The following is an 18,949-nucleotide window of genomic DNA, read 5'->3' as shown; positions in this document are numbered from 1 at the left end:
CTCCACATCAAACAGCACTCTCCAACACTGAACAACGTTCAGTCTTCATTTAAATTATACATTTTTTGATATGTTCGTATTACTGATTTTACTTCTTTTTGTGTGTCTGTTTTCTTGCTGTAGTTTCTCCCCATGATTACTGTTTTATTTGTTTAATTATCGTTATATTTAGCAATTATACTTTGACAATGTCCAAAGATTTATGCAAATTTATTTGATTTTGCTTTAGATACTGAAGATGGAATCTGATAGAATTCCGAAACGTTTATTTATGTCCCTTTTCTGTTAATAAACAATGTTGTATATCATAAGTGTCGTAATGTTGTTTATTATTAAACTTCGTTTTCCTTCGAACACGTCGATTGCAATTGATGTATATATCTCACCTCAAGGGTGATTTGTGCCTACTAGATCTGATTAAGCATTCCACAGTCCAAGCATTACTGGTAAAATGTTAATCCCGAGACTATCACTAATGTAAAGCTCCTTCCCGTACTTTCTTTTTATCTCTATCATTTCTGAAAATCTTTCAACTAAGTACCTTGTTTTAAATAGCAGCAAACTTCTGATAGCTCTTTTTTGTAGTCCCCCGGTAGGACAGCATTAGGTTTACGGGCTTATAACGCTAAAATCAGGGGTTCGGTTCCCCGCTGTAGACACAACAGATAGCCAGATGTGACTTTACTCTAAAAGTAAGAACAATAATCAACAATCTTTATGCAATGTTGGGATATTCAAGTTTATCTCGGTTCAAAAATCTGGAAAGAAAAACATCCAGAAATTTCCTTATCAGAGCTCCGGTACATGGAATTTCAAAAAGTTCATTTTCGCAGTTATTAGACAGGATAAGACACCATATAGAGCATAAACAAAATAAGCCCTGTATCTAAGACATCTGAGTGAAGGAAACAATGATGCCAACAGTTTCTTTTGCTACTTCAGAACTTTGCCTAACGACCTTAGATTTGCTCTTTGTCACAGGTGCTGCACCGATGGTAGCAACACTAACATTCCTCTTTCTTCATGAGAGTGTCCAAAACTTTAAAAATCTCCTCATTTGTTATATTTGTGGGGACTTCTGCACTAACCAGTAAATACTCTTCTAGTGCGCCTCATTAAATCCAAGTATTTCTGTCCACATATCCAAAGCAGCTGGCAACAACAATTTTACCGGAAGTTTGCGCGCGTTCTTACATTTAGCTAATAGTAAGAAGGCTTTTAATACATGCTGAGATGGTTTTTGCTTGTTTGTTTTAAAGACAGAGCTACATAATGGGTTATCTGTGTTGCGCCCACCACGGGTATCAAAGCTCGAATCTTAGCATTATAAAATTTCAACTCACCGCTCAGCCACTGGGGGTGGGAGCTACTTTGAAATAGAGTAGAACATTTTTATTTTTGTATCTTCTGCAGTTTTTTTTAAAAAATAAGCTCAGGTTTACTCTCATCAGTCGAACGTTGCGTTTGGCGATGTCTCTCTAACTTTGAGAGTTTCGTGCTTTTAACTGCAAACACCTCTCAGAAATGACGCATTGGCATTCGGGCTGAAACCTTAAACTGAGCCACAACTGAAGGTTACGATTCGTCGTATATTTCTTTTCCTTTCTAGGTGCCACTTCCTGTGTCATTTGATATTGATACAGCATCCTGTACATCAGCCCCAAAACGTTAATCCCCCCCCCGCGCTGGCTCAGCGGTAAGTTTAAGGTTTTGCAACGGTTCCTTACCCGTGATGAACATACATCACAAATAGCCCATTATGTAGCCTTTTCGCATAACAACAAACAGACAAATTTCAAAAGGACCCGTTCCTATATTAACTTCTAAGGAATAATGCTACATAAATGAAAACAGCTATGCAGTATTTTCACTTTAAACTTTTTTATTCGTTTCTTATAACATAACGTTTTCTATTATTTTTGCTCTCTTAGTAGTACAACTTCACTTCCTTCCAAGTATTTATCTCGTTCCTTCGTTTTCGCCCACAATTCATTGTATTTGACTCTATCTTAGTACTGTATTTTGTAAGCAACCTAGTTCTGTCTTGCTCTCAAATCGAATTACACCAAAGAAATACAACAAAACATATTTATAATGTTGGGAATCGGAAATTCGCGAAATACCTGGAGCCCCCCTGCAACACGCCAGGTATTTCGCGACCTACTTACTGGTTGTGAAACACTGCGCTTGCTTCACCCGACACAGCAATGTTTGGGAACATATCTCATCCCTTTGACCCTAGATGTCACAGGATCTAAGCCACAGTTAAATATATTTGTTATTACAAAGCCGCTTGTCCACTGAAATACAACCCCACACAATAGTAGTACGCGATATATAATATATATATATATATATTACTTAATATATTAGTCCTAAGAAATATCGAGTTTCCTGCCCCCCCCCCCCATTCATCCACGTAATCGTTGGACGTTTCTGAAACTTCTAGTCTTTGGACTGTTTATATATCTTTATTTATTTTAAATCTTAAACTGAACTTTACTTACACTCGTGGCAATACAGGCAGATTATCTCGGAAGTAGGTTTCATTACACAACACTAACATATAAAGCAGAAAACGAGCACGTGCTCAAACGTTCACGCCAGAATTTCGTAAAAATCAGTTGAACCTTGATTCGCTCAGTTCGACTGAAATACGAACTCGTTATTACACTGTCTTTAGCGAGAAAACATGTCAATATGACGTCATATATACATATAGAATATTGAAATCAAAATCGATGTTAAAACGTAAATAAGCTAAAGTCTAAAACATAAGTTGTTTTGAAGTTCTATATATACAGACGACAAATTCCCGGTGTCTGTTTTCAAAAAAGAAAAAAAGAATTGCTTTCAAATAACTTTTATCTTTGAAAACAGTTAAACTTGCTACCATAAGTTTTAAAAAAGAAAAGTATCATTTAAGAGAAAATAATATGATGACTAAGAACAAAAAAATAAAAATAAACATTTCTATTGGTTACTTAAGTTATCATTTCAGTATCTCATTGTCTTGATACTCTGGATTTGACTGGCAAGATAGTTCTGGTGACAAAACGTTATTTGAACTTGGAGTGCTAAATGGCGCAATTAAGAACTATGTTCAGTCAGTAGCAGCTCAGTCACTGCTAACGACACAGATTTTGGACAAACACATTAAACACGTTAATTAATCAAGAAGAAATGCAAATCACGTAGTACTTCACATATAATATTGAAGATGCAGACGTTCAAACGTTACATCGAATTCATTCGTATGATACAACACGAATCCACAAAGGATTACCGTGGTAACTATGGGAAGAGGCATAAAGCCAAGCAACCGTCTCTCTTCTTTCCCTCTCTTTTTGCTCTTACATTTTTACCTCTCCGAACGTAGTGACATAAATATGGGTGGGAGTCATAATGGAGAGAGATGCTAATATCTACTACAACTTTACATCTATAAATAGTGAAGAAGGAGAATTATTCTACAAATACGTTTTCTGAAGTCGAGAAGAAATATGCAGGTTGTAGAGTCGTTCTTGATACATTACCTAAGAAGTTACCATGGGAGTTGTGATACATTACCTATAGTCGATAAGGGGAATGCAGATTGGAGAGTTGTTCTTGATACATTACCTATAGTCGATAAGGGGAATGCAGATTGGAGAGTTGTTCTTGATACATTACCTATAGTGGATAAGGGGAATGCAGGTTGTAGAGTCGTTCTTGATACATTACCCAAAGAATTACCTTGTGAGTTGTGATACATTACCTATAGTCGATAAGGGGAATGCAGATTGGAGAGTTGTTCTTGATACATTATCTATAGTCGATAAGGGGAATGCAGGTTGTAGAGTCGTTCTTGATACATTACCCAAGGAATTACCATGTGAGTTGTGATACATTACCTATAGTCGATAAGGGGAATGCAGATTGGAGAGTCGTTCTTGATACATCACCTAAGGAGTTACCTTGGGAGTTGTGATACATTACCTATAGTCGATAAGGGGAATGCAGATTGGAGAGTCGTTCTTGATACATTACCTAAGGAGTTACCTTGGGAGTTGTGATACATTACCTATAGTCGATAAGGGGTATGCAGATTGGAGAGTCATTTTGTGATGCTTTATCAATAGTTGATAAGGGAAGACAATCTGGGTGGTCGTGCTGTGATACATTACCTAAACTCTAGAAAGGAATGCAGATTGGAGAGCCGTTCTGTGATACATTACTCAAATATGCTATATTTTCTTTTCTACAGGTTGATTAGCGCGTGCCGAGTAACTAAAACTACATATGCTTTGACAGTCATCCAGGCACCTGTTTGTGCACTCTTCGTATCTGTGGTTTTGATTCCTTGCGAGTTTTATGATATTATAAACAAATTCCAACAGATCACGTTAACAACTGTTCATTGAGGTTCACTCTTCCTTCCGATCACATCAACAATTGGTCAGTGAGGTTCACTCTTCCTTCCGATCACGTCAACAACCGGCCAGTGAGGTTCACTATTTCTACCGATCACGTCAACAACCGGTCAGTGAGGTTCAACCCTAACATAATACAGATAGGACTAAGCCTAAGATTGTTAAGATTTGAATTATCGCCTTGATCACATTTTGATGCATTCCAATTATTCCACATGGCGTTTTGTAATCTACTCATTACCAAACTTTCAGGGGGAACAGAGCAAGCTTTGGTGAAGGGTAAACTCCTTGCAGGCTCTAGTGGGGGGGGGGACATCAATATGTTCCGTTTCCATGTTTGAATATTTTATGAATATTCTAGTCAAATACACACTCCCATGTTTTGACCGAGTACAACTGCATTATATATTTTGGAATTTATTTGTTGGTTAGCGGGACTAATGGGTTTTTGATGATGTAATGTGAAGTTCACATTAGTCCTAGAAATTCCTATAACAAAGGTGGATTATAAAAGCGACGTTTCCTGAAGCGAGAAGTTAGTTATGAGTGAGATGAGATAGAGGTATTGTGCTATTGTGGATTGATTATACGTTAGTCCTAGCACTATTGTTAGAGAGGTATGACGTCATTTGCAGGCTTAATCAATTTACAATATTTTACGGCAGTCATGAACTTGTAGAAACGTTTAAAGGAGAAAATAAACCGATTTCGTCTCCTTAAGTGGTCTGGATGTTTAATTATTTTCACTTGATTAATAAAGAACCCGCAAAGAAGAAATAACGTTATAACAATTTGTTGTCAGAAGTGGGGTTTACCTTGGTGAAAATAAAATAGAATATACTTGAAACTGAATCTCAACCGTTGAAGATGCCAACCACGAGGTCAAGTAGTGAGATTCAAGGACTACTCGAGATGATGATGCTGTTCGTGTTAAGTCAAGTTCATGGAGAAAGGAATAGAAAATTTAAGAAAGAAAGAAAATTAAAACTACCAAGAAGAAAAATATTGAAAATTAGCGGAATAAAATAGAAAATTAAAAGATCTAAAAGATATTTTGGGCTATTTGCTGGGTCCACCGAGGGGAAGCGAACCCCGGATTTTGGCGTTGTAACCTTCGTAAAATTACCACTGTCCCACCCGGAAATCCTAAAAAGAATAGAGAGAAGAGCGAGACAGAAAATTAAAGGAAAACCAAGAAGAAAATGAAATAAAATTTAAAAAAATCAGTGGGAAAGAGACAAGAATTTAAGAAGTTACAATAAAGTGACGAACCATTTAACAGAAAATAAATCTGATGGAAAAAAAAGAACGTAACTTCTGGAGGTGTACAGAGAGACTACAACAACAAAATGAAGAAATACGGAAAGACAAAGAAACAGAGGGAGAGGCTGTGATGATAAAATTTAAGATGTACAAAAAGATCAATTAAAAAAAAAGACATAAACGAGATAAAAACGAACATCAATGACCAAATAAAACACCTGGAAAATAAATTATTAAATAAAAAAATTTAAACCAGCCACACCTCTTTCTGCATATATCGCATATTATATTATTCCCTCTTGTAATTTAAAAGAACCCGTAAAGAAAGTTACAACAATGGCATGCTTTAAATTTTGCGTTTTGATCACGTAAGTGAATATTATTCAAGACGTCAGAAAGTTCAAATCCATCTTAAACGACGTTACGTTTACCGTGAAGCAAACGTAATACACTAAGTTGCAAAAACGGGTTTAACCAAAAGACTAGTTCATGACAAATTCGCACAGAACCTTTATTAATATGAAATATACAAGTTTTATTTTAAAACGTTTCCGAGATCGACAGGTTTTATGCTATTAAAATGTTGAACGAATCCGAACTACAAAACTTGCACAATTTAACGCAAGAGAAACAATGGATCTGAATGGACTAGGTGGCGCGTCATTAAATGTTATGGATCTTGATGCGGTAAGATGCCGGTTTTATTCTTGAAGGTCATTGTCGAGTCATGTTATTAACCTACATTACTTATAGATCAGACCCAACCTGTACAACAGCTGCAAAGTTCATTTATTTAAATACTTCGTTCGTACTACAGAATTAAATATCTCAATATAAAATTATATTGAAATTCAAAGTTTTTTGATGTAACGAAACATGTTATTGTTAGTCTCCGAAACATGCAAGGTCAACTTGTTTTATAACTCTTGATATAATACTTGTACGTTGTTTTAAAATACATCGTTGCCCCAAAAATGCTCAAGGATAATTTCATCTTATATTATAACCTTTGCACGAGTTTTATATAAAATTGTAAACACCTTAAATGCTTTTTACAAATACTAATAGTGACTTAGTAATATACAAGATCGTTCGAACGAAATCAGAAGAACTAATGTAGATATGGATTACATGACGTCCTTTTAACAATCGATTTACGATTAAAGTTCAGATTATAAAACAACACAATGAATACTTTGTATTAACAACCGGAATAAAATCAGTACCGTACTAAAGAAGGGGGTTATGTTTAGTTACTTAAAAAGTAAGACCAGCTTGTACGAAATTAAAAATGTTAGTGTCATCTACGTTTTGGTATTACACCTTCGCTGGATGCTACTTAGTTTGATTAATTCCTGTTGAATATATCATCATATTCAACTGACGAATATATCAACGTCCGATTCAAGCTTTAATCACATTGAACATTAATTTACAAAATGTACTCCAGTTATCGTTACGGTTTAAAATACGAGTGTATTACCAATAAAACCATATACTATTTTTTTTCTTACCGAGATTCTGAAACTTATACCGCTATTTCCCGGCTTCATTAATTCCAAATTCATGTAAAAAAAATAGATAATAAAGGTTTTCACGGTCAAGAACAACAACTTTGGGCTTTAAAATTAAAACCTGTCATACGGTGTATCTATTTTTTCTGAAATATTGAATTCTTACAACGAATTTGGTGAAACTAAAATTTGATTCAGTTCAAGCTTTGCTTTTAATTTTACCCTTTGCGTGCGTGTTACTGATATTAAGTAACAAGCAATACGACCTTTTCCCCCAAAGGGTAAGACTTGTTTTTTTTTTCTGGACAGTGAAACAAACAGGTGAAAGTATTTTATTCTTACCGAATGACTTCCTCTGCTTGAAAGTTCTCACTGTGCCGCTACTAGCGCCAGGAGTCATGTCAGTAGTTTTAGACAGAACAAAGTAAGCTATCAATAAATTCAGCAGTGAAACAAACAGGTGAAAGTATTTTATTCTTACCGAATGACTTCCTCTGCTTGAAAGTTCTCACTGTGCCGCTACTAGCGCCAGGAGTCATGTCTGTAGTTTTAGACAGAACAAAGTAAGCTATCAATAAATTCAGCTATCTCGAACAGTTGTGAACAAATAACACCGGTGAGCAAAATCAACCAGCTGAGATAACGTCACTCAGAAAGCCACGTGAACAATTTAAACTTGATTGGTAGAAACTTGACGTCGGGTAGGGGGCGCGTCAGTTAGATGTACGCTTACACGTGCAGTTGAAACGTGGGGCGACGGAGAAGTTGACCGTGGATTACAAATTAATAATTCTGATATGCAGTTATTCAATTTTTATTCTAATATTTGCGCAAAGCTGCACAAGGCTGTCTGCACATATTCGTTCCTAATTTACGAACTGATAGACTAGAGTTAGGAGAGCTAGTCAACAGTATCCACCGCCAACTCTCTGGCGACTCTAGTCGACTAGTGGGTAACGGGGTGCGAACCATGGACCTTGGGATACACAGCCCGGCATACTAACAATTTGTCACACTACACATTGACTTTATTTTGTTCTCAGAGAATATAATCAACACATTATTACCTTTGAGTTCAACACATGAGTGATAAGTGTACATAAGTATATATTTGATGTTTCAACTTTACCAAGTAAGTCACTTATTGCAAATAAGTCATTAATCAACGAACTTACTTTTTCTAAGCTATACACACAGCTAGATTAAAAATTGGACAGAATAATACCACAAGTGATAATATGTTTCAAACACACCCCAAACTAGGCTTAATATGTTTTAGAAATATATATTTTGCTCTTTTTCTATCCAAACAGGCCACATTTTGTGGCATATAAAATGCATACATTGTGAATCTGCAAAAGTGCGCTTTGTATTTTGGGGTTATGGGTATGTTATAAAAGTGACAATCAAATTCCACATCAAAGGTCTGCGGTGAGGGTTGTTGACTGGTTTGTCTTTTCTCTAGTTTATCATTTCAAAATTAAGAACAGATAGCTCTTGTGTAGCTTTGATCGAAACTCTGAAATAAGCAAACAAAACACGTCAATATTGTGATATTTTCGAGGCAGACGTGTTTCCATGGGCGAAGCGAAGTCCTTATATTTGGAGGGGTATATAATTGAATTTTACCGACAAAATCAGCATGAGCAGGATGTGGACAGCGATCCGAATACCTTGTGTTTCTCTTATTTCTTTAATTACACAGTGCATTAACATGATCCAATTAGGAATTTTATCACCTTTTGCCGGTTATCTGCCGAATTTTCCTTAGTATTTTCGTTCTTTGCTTAAAAATTTGTCGCAACAGGAAACTAATAATTTTTCTCCCAAAGTTTCCCCAAAAAGATGAATACAAATTTGCCAACATAATTCACAAAAAACTGGACTTATGCTGACAAATGGAATATTTGGGGGCATCACCCGAGCCCCCCGCCCCTCACTATATCTCTGCATGCTTAATTCAAACATGACTTTGGTAATTTCAAGTAAGTTCATGAAGTAACACTTACCAAATGATAAAAGCTGTAGTTGAAAAAAAAAATCGCAGAAAATTAACAAGGAATTAAAAACAGAAAAATCGAGCGGAGCAACGTCGAAAAATAAGTATATTTACTTCCAGTGTTATTCTCACTTTAGATCGTATTCCTCTTGATTTAATTAAGGACTGGTGGCACTATAATTTTTCAACGCGATTACAGCGCACCCCTGCGGTCTTGTGCTTGAACTCAATCATAAACTTCCGCGAGTCCTTGACCGTCTGTTTAACAGATTTTACCGACGCCCTGAGCACTACATGGTAATGAGGAATCCTCGAAATAAAAGCTAGCCTAAGTAATTCAACCTTATGATTACTTTTTTTGTCTAGTTGGGAGAGAGATTAAGCTGCTAATAAGAGAGAAAAGGAGAACTAGAAGATACATCGTTTTAAAGCATGAATGGCCTTATATGGCGTACTTTTATACTGTTTAGTTTCTTACAGAATAATAGACTTGGTAATTGAATGTGAAAATTAAACGCCAATGTAAGAAGCTATAAGAAATCACTTGTTATCCAATAGCAGAAAGATATGACAGTTGTTCTGAAATTATACTAATTGGCAACCAACCCTTTTTTTTAGTTCAGTTCGACATGTTTTATTTATTTCACAGTTTTCGCGCAAGCTCGTAATTTATAGAAAAGGGGAAAGGCTATCTAACCAAACAACACCCACCGCCAGCTCTTGGTCTACTCATTTCTTACCAAACAGAGGGATTTGACTGTCAGTCTTATATCACATCTATAGCTCCAAAGAGTGGGCCCCCCAGTGGCGCAGCTGTATGTCTGGGGAATTACAACGCTAGAAACCGAGTTTCGATACTCGTGATGGGCAGAGCACAGACAGCCCATAGTGTAGCTTTGTGCTTAACTTCCAGTAAACAAACAAACCAAAGAGTGGGGCGCGTTTTTGCGGTATCGACACGCAAACCATGAATCCTCGGGGTCATCATCCGGGCATGCTAACCACCAAGCCACATCCAGCCCAACGTTTGATAGGAAACGAAGAGATTAGAATAGAGGGTTGTTGAATAAGCCCATTTTTACAAACTTTTTTTCCGTGAATAATAATTATATATGAATGTCACGAAATATGGAAATTCAAAGTACATATATGAAAGCCGGGTGAGATACACTGGTTAGCGTGCCGAGCTACGAATCACAAGGTCCAAGGTTCGAGCCAGCTATATACCGATAGACACTCCATTTCAAGATGTGGAGATGTTATAACTATAATAGTAATCCTGCTACCAGTTAAGAGTAGCCGTGTACGCGGGGCATGTTGCTGATGGTTACATTCCCTCTGGTCAGCAGTTGGGGGTGTGCTGCTGATGGTTACATTCCCTCTGGCCAGCAGTTGGGGGTATGCTGCTGATGGTTACATTCACTCTGGCCAGCAGTTGGGGGTATGCTGCTGATGGTTACATTCCCTCTGGTCAGCAGTTGGGGGTGTGCTGCTGATGGTTACATTCCCTCTGGCCAGCAGTTGGGGGTATGCTATTTCCGAGCCTTTGGGGTCTTTGACCTGGCCGTATAGCCCAGGTGTTACATAAGGTAAACCAACATTTATGGGCTTTTTGCACACATTACTAATCTTAAGTAACAAAACCACAACATATGATTAAAGTTAATTAAATGATGTTTTCAAACCTTTTTTTTCTTAAACTGCGGCATCATCACTTCCATTATTTTAAAACAGAGAATGTGAAAAATAAGATTAATGTTACCAGTTGAAACTTATTTTTAAGCGGATGTATATTGTTTGTAAGATTGTAATTATGTAAAAAAGAAATGTTAAGCCTGTATAATGCGACTAATTCATTATATATATCATTGTTTTTGTTTGTTTTTCACATTGCAAGTGTTTTATCCCGTACAAACACAACTACACAACTATCTATATACATATTTATATCAGTAAGTGTTCTGTCAATAAATTTTCTCTCCTGTGTTTGTTTGTTTTTCACATTGCAAGTGTTTTATCCCGTACAAACACAACTACACAACTATCTATATACATATTTATATCAGTAAGTGTTCTGTCAATAAATATTCTCTCGTGTGTTTGTTTGTTTGAAGTTAGACACAAAACTCCACAATGGGCTATCCGTGCTCTACCCACCACGGGTATCGAAACCCGTTTTCTAGTGGTGTAAGTCCGCAGACATGCCACTGTGCACTTCCATGTGTAAAATGTTATGTGTGTGTGTGCAAATGTATTTCTGTGTAACAAATGTTCTCCCGTGCTTCTAAATATTCTTCCGTGTGTGTGAAAAGTGTTTCTCTTTTTTTTTCAAGAATTTTTTTGTATGTAAAATGTAACATGTAATATCTTCGAAAAAAATTTCTCTTTAATAAATCCATGTTGATTTTCTTTTATGATATCATATTTGATTAGCTGATTTTGCAAAGCTTCTTTCAAGATTGTCTGGAACTTTTCCCCCTAAAGAAGTAGGACTAACTGGACTATAATTTCCATGACAACTCTTATCATCCACAGTAGTAACTTAAGCAACTTTCCAATCCTTCAAAATCTGCTTATTTATATTCACCACTTCCAATATTTCTTATACAATGCAATGCTCAGAGTCAGGAATATTGTCAACAGCTGCCCTTGTAAAACACAAGAAAACTTTTAAAAGTTCAGCCATCACATAGTTTTTAACATGAACCTCGTCATCAGCATCTCTTAAGGGCCCAATTCCTATTTTAACATTTTGCTTACATTTAACGTAGTTACAAACCTAGCTTCTGATTTTAACATTACCAACCAGCAGGTTCTCATAAGCATGGCCATAACTTGCTATGAGGACACAGAGGTCGTGTCCTTGGCTATTTTTTGGCTTCCTTCACACACACACACACATACACTGGATAGCATACCTTGAAACCCAAGTTTGAACTAAGTAGAACATTAGTTTTGGTTACGGTGCTGCTCACAAACTTTTGTGATTTCCTAATCTCTCTCTTGAACAAATCCTTAGCTTTCGTATAGTTCCGGCCCCCAGTGGCACAACGGCATGTCTGCCGACTTACAACGCTAGAAACCGGGTCTCGAGACCCGTGGTGAGCAGAGTACGGATAATCCATTGTGTAGCTTTATGTTTAACTACAAATAAACCAAACCTACAGTTCTATAACCTTTCCTTGTTATGTGCTCATGTAACATACATTTTTTTAACATACAAACTGGGAGGGGGTTTTTCCATGAAGTGTGTATATCTATATATCTTATAATGATTAGATCATAAGAACACATAGCTGTCACATAGTTATAAACATTTACTACATCATTAAGAAGAAAGAATCTGCTACAGACATGGCGCTAAATCTGTCATTTCAACTTAAACCTATTACTCTGCTTACATTATTTAGATTCAAATTTATAAATAACCTGAACTCAAGTAAAAAGGAAATGAATATATTTTAATTTAAAAGAAAAACGACAGATTTAATAGCATTTTTGTACTTAACAGAGACTTACTACACAATTGTGTTAAGACGAGAATAATGACATTATCTTTAATTGCATAATGCTCTCATACAATGTGTTCTACAATACTAAATCTCTTTTAGTATGTTAGTGTAAATGTTCTTAAAATACGTCTAGACGAATTGCAAATGTATATTACCCAATTGCTCATGCCAGAGATGGCTGGTGAGCAGGCTCGTAACCGGAGTTATCACATCGCGAACGTGCTGTTACGATTTTGAACTGAATGATTATTTGAATGATAGCATTAACAGGGACTGAATGTGTGAATATTCTGTAAAGAATCAATTTGCCATAAGGGTGAGCGAAATATTTTGCTTAGTTTTTTGTTTTGTTTAAATTTTTTTTCTGTCGCATATTGTGCAATTTAAAATTAACGAATATTCATATCACTGTAAAAGTACAGAATTCACCTCAACTAAAGGCTAAAATAAGCCTAAAGCACAGCAACGTTTTTAGTAATAAAATAGACCTAATAAATTTCCATAGCTTGTTTGACGTTTAGTGGTGGCGCCATAATGTGTGAAATAAATTACTTAGAAATAGATTCGGCATTGTAGAAAACTAATGACATAAAATCGGACAAATAAACGCTATATACATGGGTCTGCTGTTTACATTAATTATCTATTGTTAAAGCTGTAGTCCCACAGACTATAAGATAAAATCTCATGAAACTAAATTGGTTCAGTTATACCAATAAACATATAGTTATTAATTATACTTTTAATAATAATAATAGTTAAAACTACCAAACGCGTCAAATTTCAACAATAATTATTAATTAATATAAAAAGGTAAACATGCCAGTACAAATGACAGTGTTTACATTTTTCAATAAACAACTATTGTCAAAATGTGACAAACGATATTTTTTATTGTTATTAGGGTAAAGTGTATTTAGTAACTTTACTTTTGTTGCTGTGATTGAACTGATTTAGCGTCATGATATCTTATAAACCTCGGGACTATAGCTTTAAACTCACCTCTACTCACATCTGAACGTTCATCATCTTCTTTAGTGTCACATATTAAACTCACCTTTACTCACATCTGAACGTTCATCATCTTCTTTAGTGTCACATATTAACGATTATCGTCAGACCTGACGACAATAGTTAATAACAATATGTGATAATAAAACGGAAGACGAATGCCCAAATGTGAATAGAGGTATGTTTATTATAAAATCATAAATTTTTGTTTGTTTGTTTGAAGTTAAGCACAAAGCTACACAATGGGCTATCTATGCTCTGCCCACCACGGGTATCGAAAGCCGGTTTCTAGCGATGTAAGTCCGCAGAGATACCGCTGTGCCACTGGGGGGCATCATAAAAGTAAACATCAGACCTACGTGTGCTGTGTGTAATGGGACAGCATTTATAGAGAAAACCTGATTATAATGTTACAGTGATAGCAAAGTAAATGAGACAATCCCAATATTCAACTTCAAAGGTTAGCTTGACAAGATAAAAACAACAACATCCAATCTGATAATTGTGGTAATTTAATTTGTATTGACAACATTATTGTTGTCAGTATTGTTGTTAGCTTGACAACATAAAAAAACAACAACATCCAATCTGATAATTGTGGTAATTTAATTTGTATTGACAACATTATTGTTGTCAGTATTGTTAGCTTGACAACATAAAAAAACAACAACATCAAATCTGATAATTGTGGTAATTTAATTTGTATTGACAACATTATTGTTGTCAGTGTTGTTAGCTTGACAACATAAAAAAACAACAACATCCAATCTGATTATTGTGGTAATTTAATTTGTATTGACAACATTATTGTTGTCAGTATTGTTAGCTTTACAACATAAAAAAACAACAACATCCAATCTGATAATTGTGGTATTTTAATTTGTATTATGCGGTTCAAGATATGCATCATAAGTGAGAGCATTCGAAATAAATATAACGAAAATAATAAAACTGAAAGCAATGTTTAGTTAAATCTAAGCCCAACTGAAAACAACAACAAAAAACTTTTCAAGCACTTTCAATTGTCTGAAAACTTATAAAAGTGGAAGAATTTTAAAACAACGGATAAGATTTCAGACAAAATTCAATCACGAACAATTTCTAGAAATAGAGAATTAAAAACAAGTACTGGTTTTTATACAATAATAACTTAATTATAAATACATGACCGCTAAAATTAAGTTTTACATTACTAATGTCCAGGTTTGATCATGAGAAATATAGTTTTTCTCTATTGTAAATGTACACATTTTTCTTACAGTTTGTTTTTTTATTTATCAAGTCTATAGGTTTCTATGGATGTTTTCAGAAAAATTATTCAGATTTTTGAAATGTTTGGCTGGCAACACTGTTTGTTCTTTAGCAAAAATGTCAAATTATTTTGAGTCATTATGGTATTACATAACTTCATTTAAAAAACTAGAGGGGGACTCAGTAGAGTGTATACCTTCGCCACGCAGCGTTGATCATATTTGGCCCTCCAAAAATACGATAATGTGCCCGTATGCCCATCTTTATCAACGGCTTCTTTGTTTGCTTGTAATTAAGTACAAAGCTACACAATTAGCTATCTGTGCTCTGGCCACCACGGGTATCAAAAACCGGATTCTAGCGTTGTAAGTCCGCAGACATACCGCAGTGCCACTGGGGGGCTTTTATCAACGGACACGGACCATTTTTGGCAATATAATGAGGAATAGCATGTCCACCAAGTTTCATCAAAATCCAATAAAAAGGTGACGGAGGTAATTTATTGCGCCTTATTTATATGCGCCATAGTAAAGTTTTAGCTGTCCAAATTTAAGAATAACTTTCTATAGAATGTTCAATTAGAAAAATTACCCACGTCGTGCTAAAACCTTGTGAGCTACAGCATAACTTTGTTCGTAAATAGTCTTCTATGTCTTGGTATCATAGTAAAATTTTCATGTACATCTTTTTTATAAACTAGCATAACTTCCTTTGAAAATGCTTGAGTAGTACATAATTTCATTTTGAAAGCAATCAGAAGAGATTGGTTGGAATAATATTTACATAATTTTTCTCAGGAGACTTGTTTTTTGTTTTATAAGTTTTTTTTAAAGAAAATGCTGCAATGTGTATTTAAATTTATGTATATGGAAGTTTTATCTTGTCAGTTGTAGCTGTAGCTTACGTCTACCCAGGGCTAATCTTGGTTAATTGAAATATCTAGCTCGGCAATTGAGTGTAATTCTTACTCTTAGTTGTAGTAAACTATTTAGTTTTTAATATAAAGGTGAGTAATAAAATCTCAATGATTGACTTTATTTTAAATTTTGAAAAACCTGTTACACATCCATGAAGCAAAAGGTGAAACTTACCCTATGTTAGCAGATGGTTACTAAGAATTTGCATACTATGTAGCTCATCCAGTTCTGAAATAACTACACAAGCGACCTCTTTGATTAATAGCGAGTACTGAAACAAGATTGCCAGCTAATGTTCCAAATTCTTACAATGTGGAAATCGTTTCAACAACATCGTCGCAATGGTACAAAAGAAAAAAAGGTTGATGTAACTTGGCTGACTGAGAAATATTCGTGTTTATTAGCAAACATGTTTGTACCTGAACCAAACAAAGGTAACAGGCAATATATGAAGTGCATTACATGCGAAAAATATGAATCAGTAGGAAAAAAAATGCTCACGAGGGTATTATTTGCATGTCTTATGGCGTAAGAGCAAATAATAGTGACAAATTGATAGAAGTGATAGAACATATCAAATCAAAAGCGCATATGGAAGTCACACGACATGAACAGCTAGAGAAACAGTGACAGCAATAATCTGTCAAACGTCTATAGGTGAAATTCTTGAAAAGAAAAAGCAGAGAAATATCTTTTTCGTCTTGTGTACAATAACTCTTTGTTAGGAACTTTATCTGTTTAGATCACTCGCTCAATTGCAGAGCGATAGACTAATAAATTGCATTCAAAAAATATGGCATAGATGCAACATTTGAAGAATTAACACCAATTGCTAGTATGTTACATTACAGAGATCCGAACTACTACCGCGAAATGCTGCTCATTATTGCTAATGGAATGCAGTTACAGTTACATTGCATTACTCTACGAGTGGATGGCAGTGTTAATCACCAAGTCTGCACATCTTATTTCTAAAGATTTTGAAATGAAAAATATTTTCTTAGCTGAACCTAAGTCGGATAAGAGTTGTGTTGAGAGCCTATTAGATGTAACTAATTGTGCTTTATCCTCAGTACATTCAGATTTAGATAAACTGACAGGAGTAACAACTGATGGAGAAAGTACAAGCACTGGTTCTGAAAGTAGTTTTTGGGAGGGATTAAAGATGACTATAAATAGGGATATTTTGACTTTCTGGTGCGTTGCATATAGACGTAATCTTACTATTGAAAGTGTGTAGACAATCGTATTTGAAATGAAAACTTGGCTTGCAAATTTAAAATCAGTTGCTTCATGCTTTAGAAAATACTCTCCAAATAGCTCCAAAGAGTGCCCCCCCCCCAGTAGCACAGCGGTATGTCTGCGGAGTTACAACACTAGAAACCGTGTGTGGGCAGAGCACAGATAGCCCATTGTGTAGCTTTGTGTTCAACTACAATCAAACAGAAACACTTATGTAATTGTAAACAGTTCTCTTTTCATTTTTAAGTGCGTTTTGTTGAGCATCTCTTGAATTTTTTATCTGCGGTATTGTTTAATCTTAATGGATGTTGACCAGTCACAAGTGTGAATACGTGTTAAATAAAATGGAGACAACAAGAGATAATGCAGTAGGATTTTTAAAAACATGTAATTACGGAGGCCTTCAGCACTGGTTGACCTGCGTTATGAAAGATGTGCTAAATATTTTTAAAAATCTACAAATTCAATTGCAAAAGAATGATTCAATTTTTATTGATGTTTTGACTTCTCGAGGTTCCACATTACGAAAATTTTTATCGATGGAAGACGTGCCCTATCCTAGTGGAGAGGAAGGGAAACTTAAAAATATGAAGCATGGAGCACACAAGTGATGACAGTGTAAAGAACATGTACGTAACATCACAGCATTGGTCACTGTAATTGTAACACCTACGCCACGCAGTATACTGCCGGAAATATTACTTTCACTTGATAATGTAAATGTATCTGCACATCGCATGAACATTCAAGAAGAAACCGCAAAAGCAAGAATTATGATTGCTCTAAATGATGATAGCACCTTTAAGTTTGATCCCCGTGAAGCTGTTGTTAAGTTTCTTCTCAGCAAGGATAGACGATTTAAAGAGCCAGTTGTAGAGATTTAATCTCAGCGTGATTTTGTATCCTCATCACTTTTGAAAAACTAGTGATCTAATTTAAATTAATAAGTTGTAATTTGTTTGAAAAGTGTAAGTATATATATGAATATGCATACTTATTTGATAATTGTTAGAAAATAAAGCGCTATTTGTTAATTGTCTCATATCGTTGGAATGAAAAGAATAAGTGCGGAGATTTTATGTGATATTGAAAAAAAACACAACATTTATTTGAGTGAACTTAGTTTATTCACTTCACTAACGGGCAGTGGTAATACAGTAAATCATATCAGAAATGGATTACCCTTCCAGTAAAGTTCGCTTAAAAAAGTCTCTGTCATGTAAAGTTCTTGAACTTATGGCATTTATCCCCGATTTTCTCCCTTATGTCCTTAGAAATCCAATTAGTATTTATGGAGCTTTAAATCATTTTTAACTCACCATCTAATAGCCTGAATTAAGTTAGGTGTGTGAATAATATTATGGTATTGCTACTGAGTTGTTATTCGGTATCATACAATGGACTAACTGTGGGGAGAAGAAATATTTTAACCGAAATTGTTTTTGTAATAGACATAGGCTTGGTTCCAATTGGTAATTTTCATAAAGAATTTCAGGTTTTTACCAGAGAGAACAAATTATTTCTAGACTAACAAAGATAAAAAACTGTGTATTTTGTACCAGCTTTCAAACTCAAAGAAGGAACAAAGATCCTAAAACAGACGACTGAGTTACTTCAACATCTGGAGTTGATAAAGTCTAGACCTTTTTTTCTCTTTTGGAGTTATGCTGGAAATGTTAAAGGCATACAAACTATGATATGCGGTAGATAGAACCTCCTACATTAAAACTGGCTGTAAACTATGATATGTGGTAGATAGGACCGCCTACATTAAAACTGGCTGTAAACTATGATATGTGGTAGATAGGACCGCCTACATTAAAACTGG

The 18,949-nt window shown here is 35.2% G+C and overlaps 1 protein-coding gene across 4 annotated transcripts in view; it reads right to left on the bottom strand.

Annotated features, from left to right (window-relative positions):
* LOC106462150 (microtubule-associated proteins 1A/1B light chain 3C-like) overlaps nucleotides 1-18,949 on the bottom strand; it is a 77,666-nt gene that overhangs the window by 40,528 nt on the left and 18,189 nt on the right. The window contains exon 1 of one of the 4 annotated variants that reach the window (XR_002611169.1): nucleotides 7,532-7,655. The exons of 1 other annotated variant lie outside the window; for it this stretch is intronic. Coding sequence is in view for 2 of the 3 variants with exons in the window: in XM_022389318.1 (XP_022245026.1) it covers nucleotides 7,671-7,728 (58 nt within the window). In the remaining variant the exon portion in view is untranslated. 2 more of the 4 variants (XM_022389318.1, XM_022389317.1) reach the window with 2 other exon arrangements.

The sequence above is a fragment of the Limulus polyphemus genome, unplaced genomic scaffold (assembly GCF_000517525.1).
Source record: "Limulus polyphemus unplaced genomic scaffold, Limulus_polyphemus-2.1.2 Scaffold1105, whole genome shotgun sequence".
Lineage (NCBI taxonomy): Eukaryota > Metazoa > Arthropoda > Merostomata > Xiphosura > Limulidae > Limulus > Limulus polyphemus.
The sequence above is the reverse complement of the archived record's forward strand: the minus strand, read 5'-3'. Positions and strand labels throughout refer to the sequence as shown.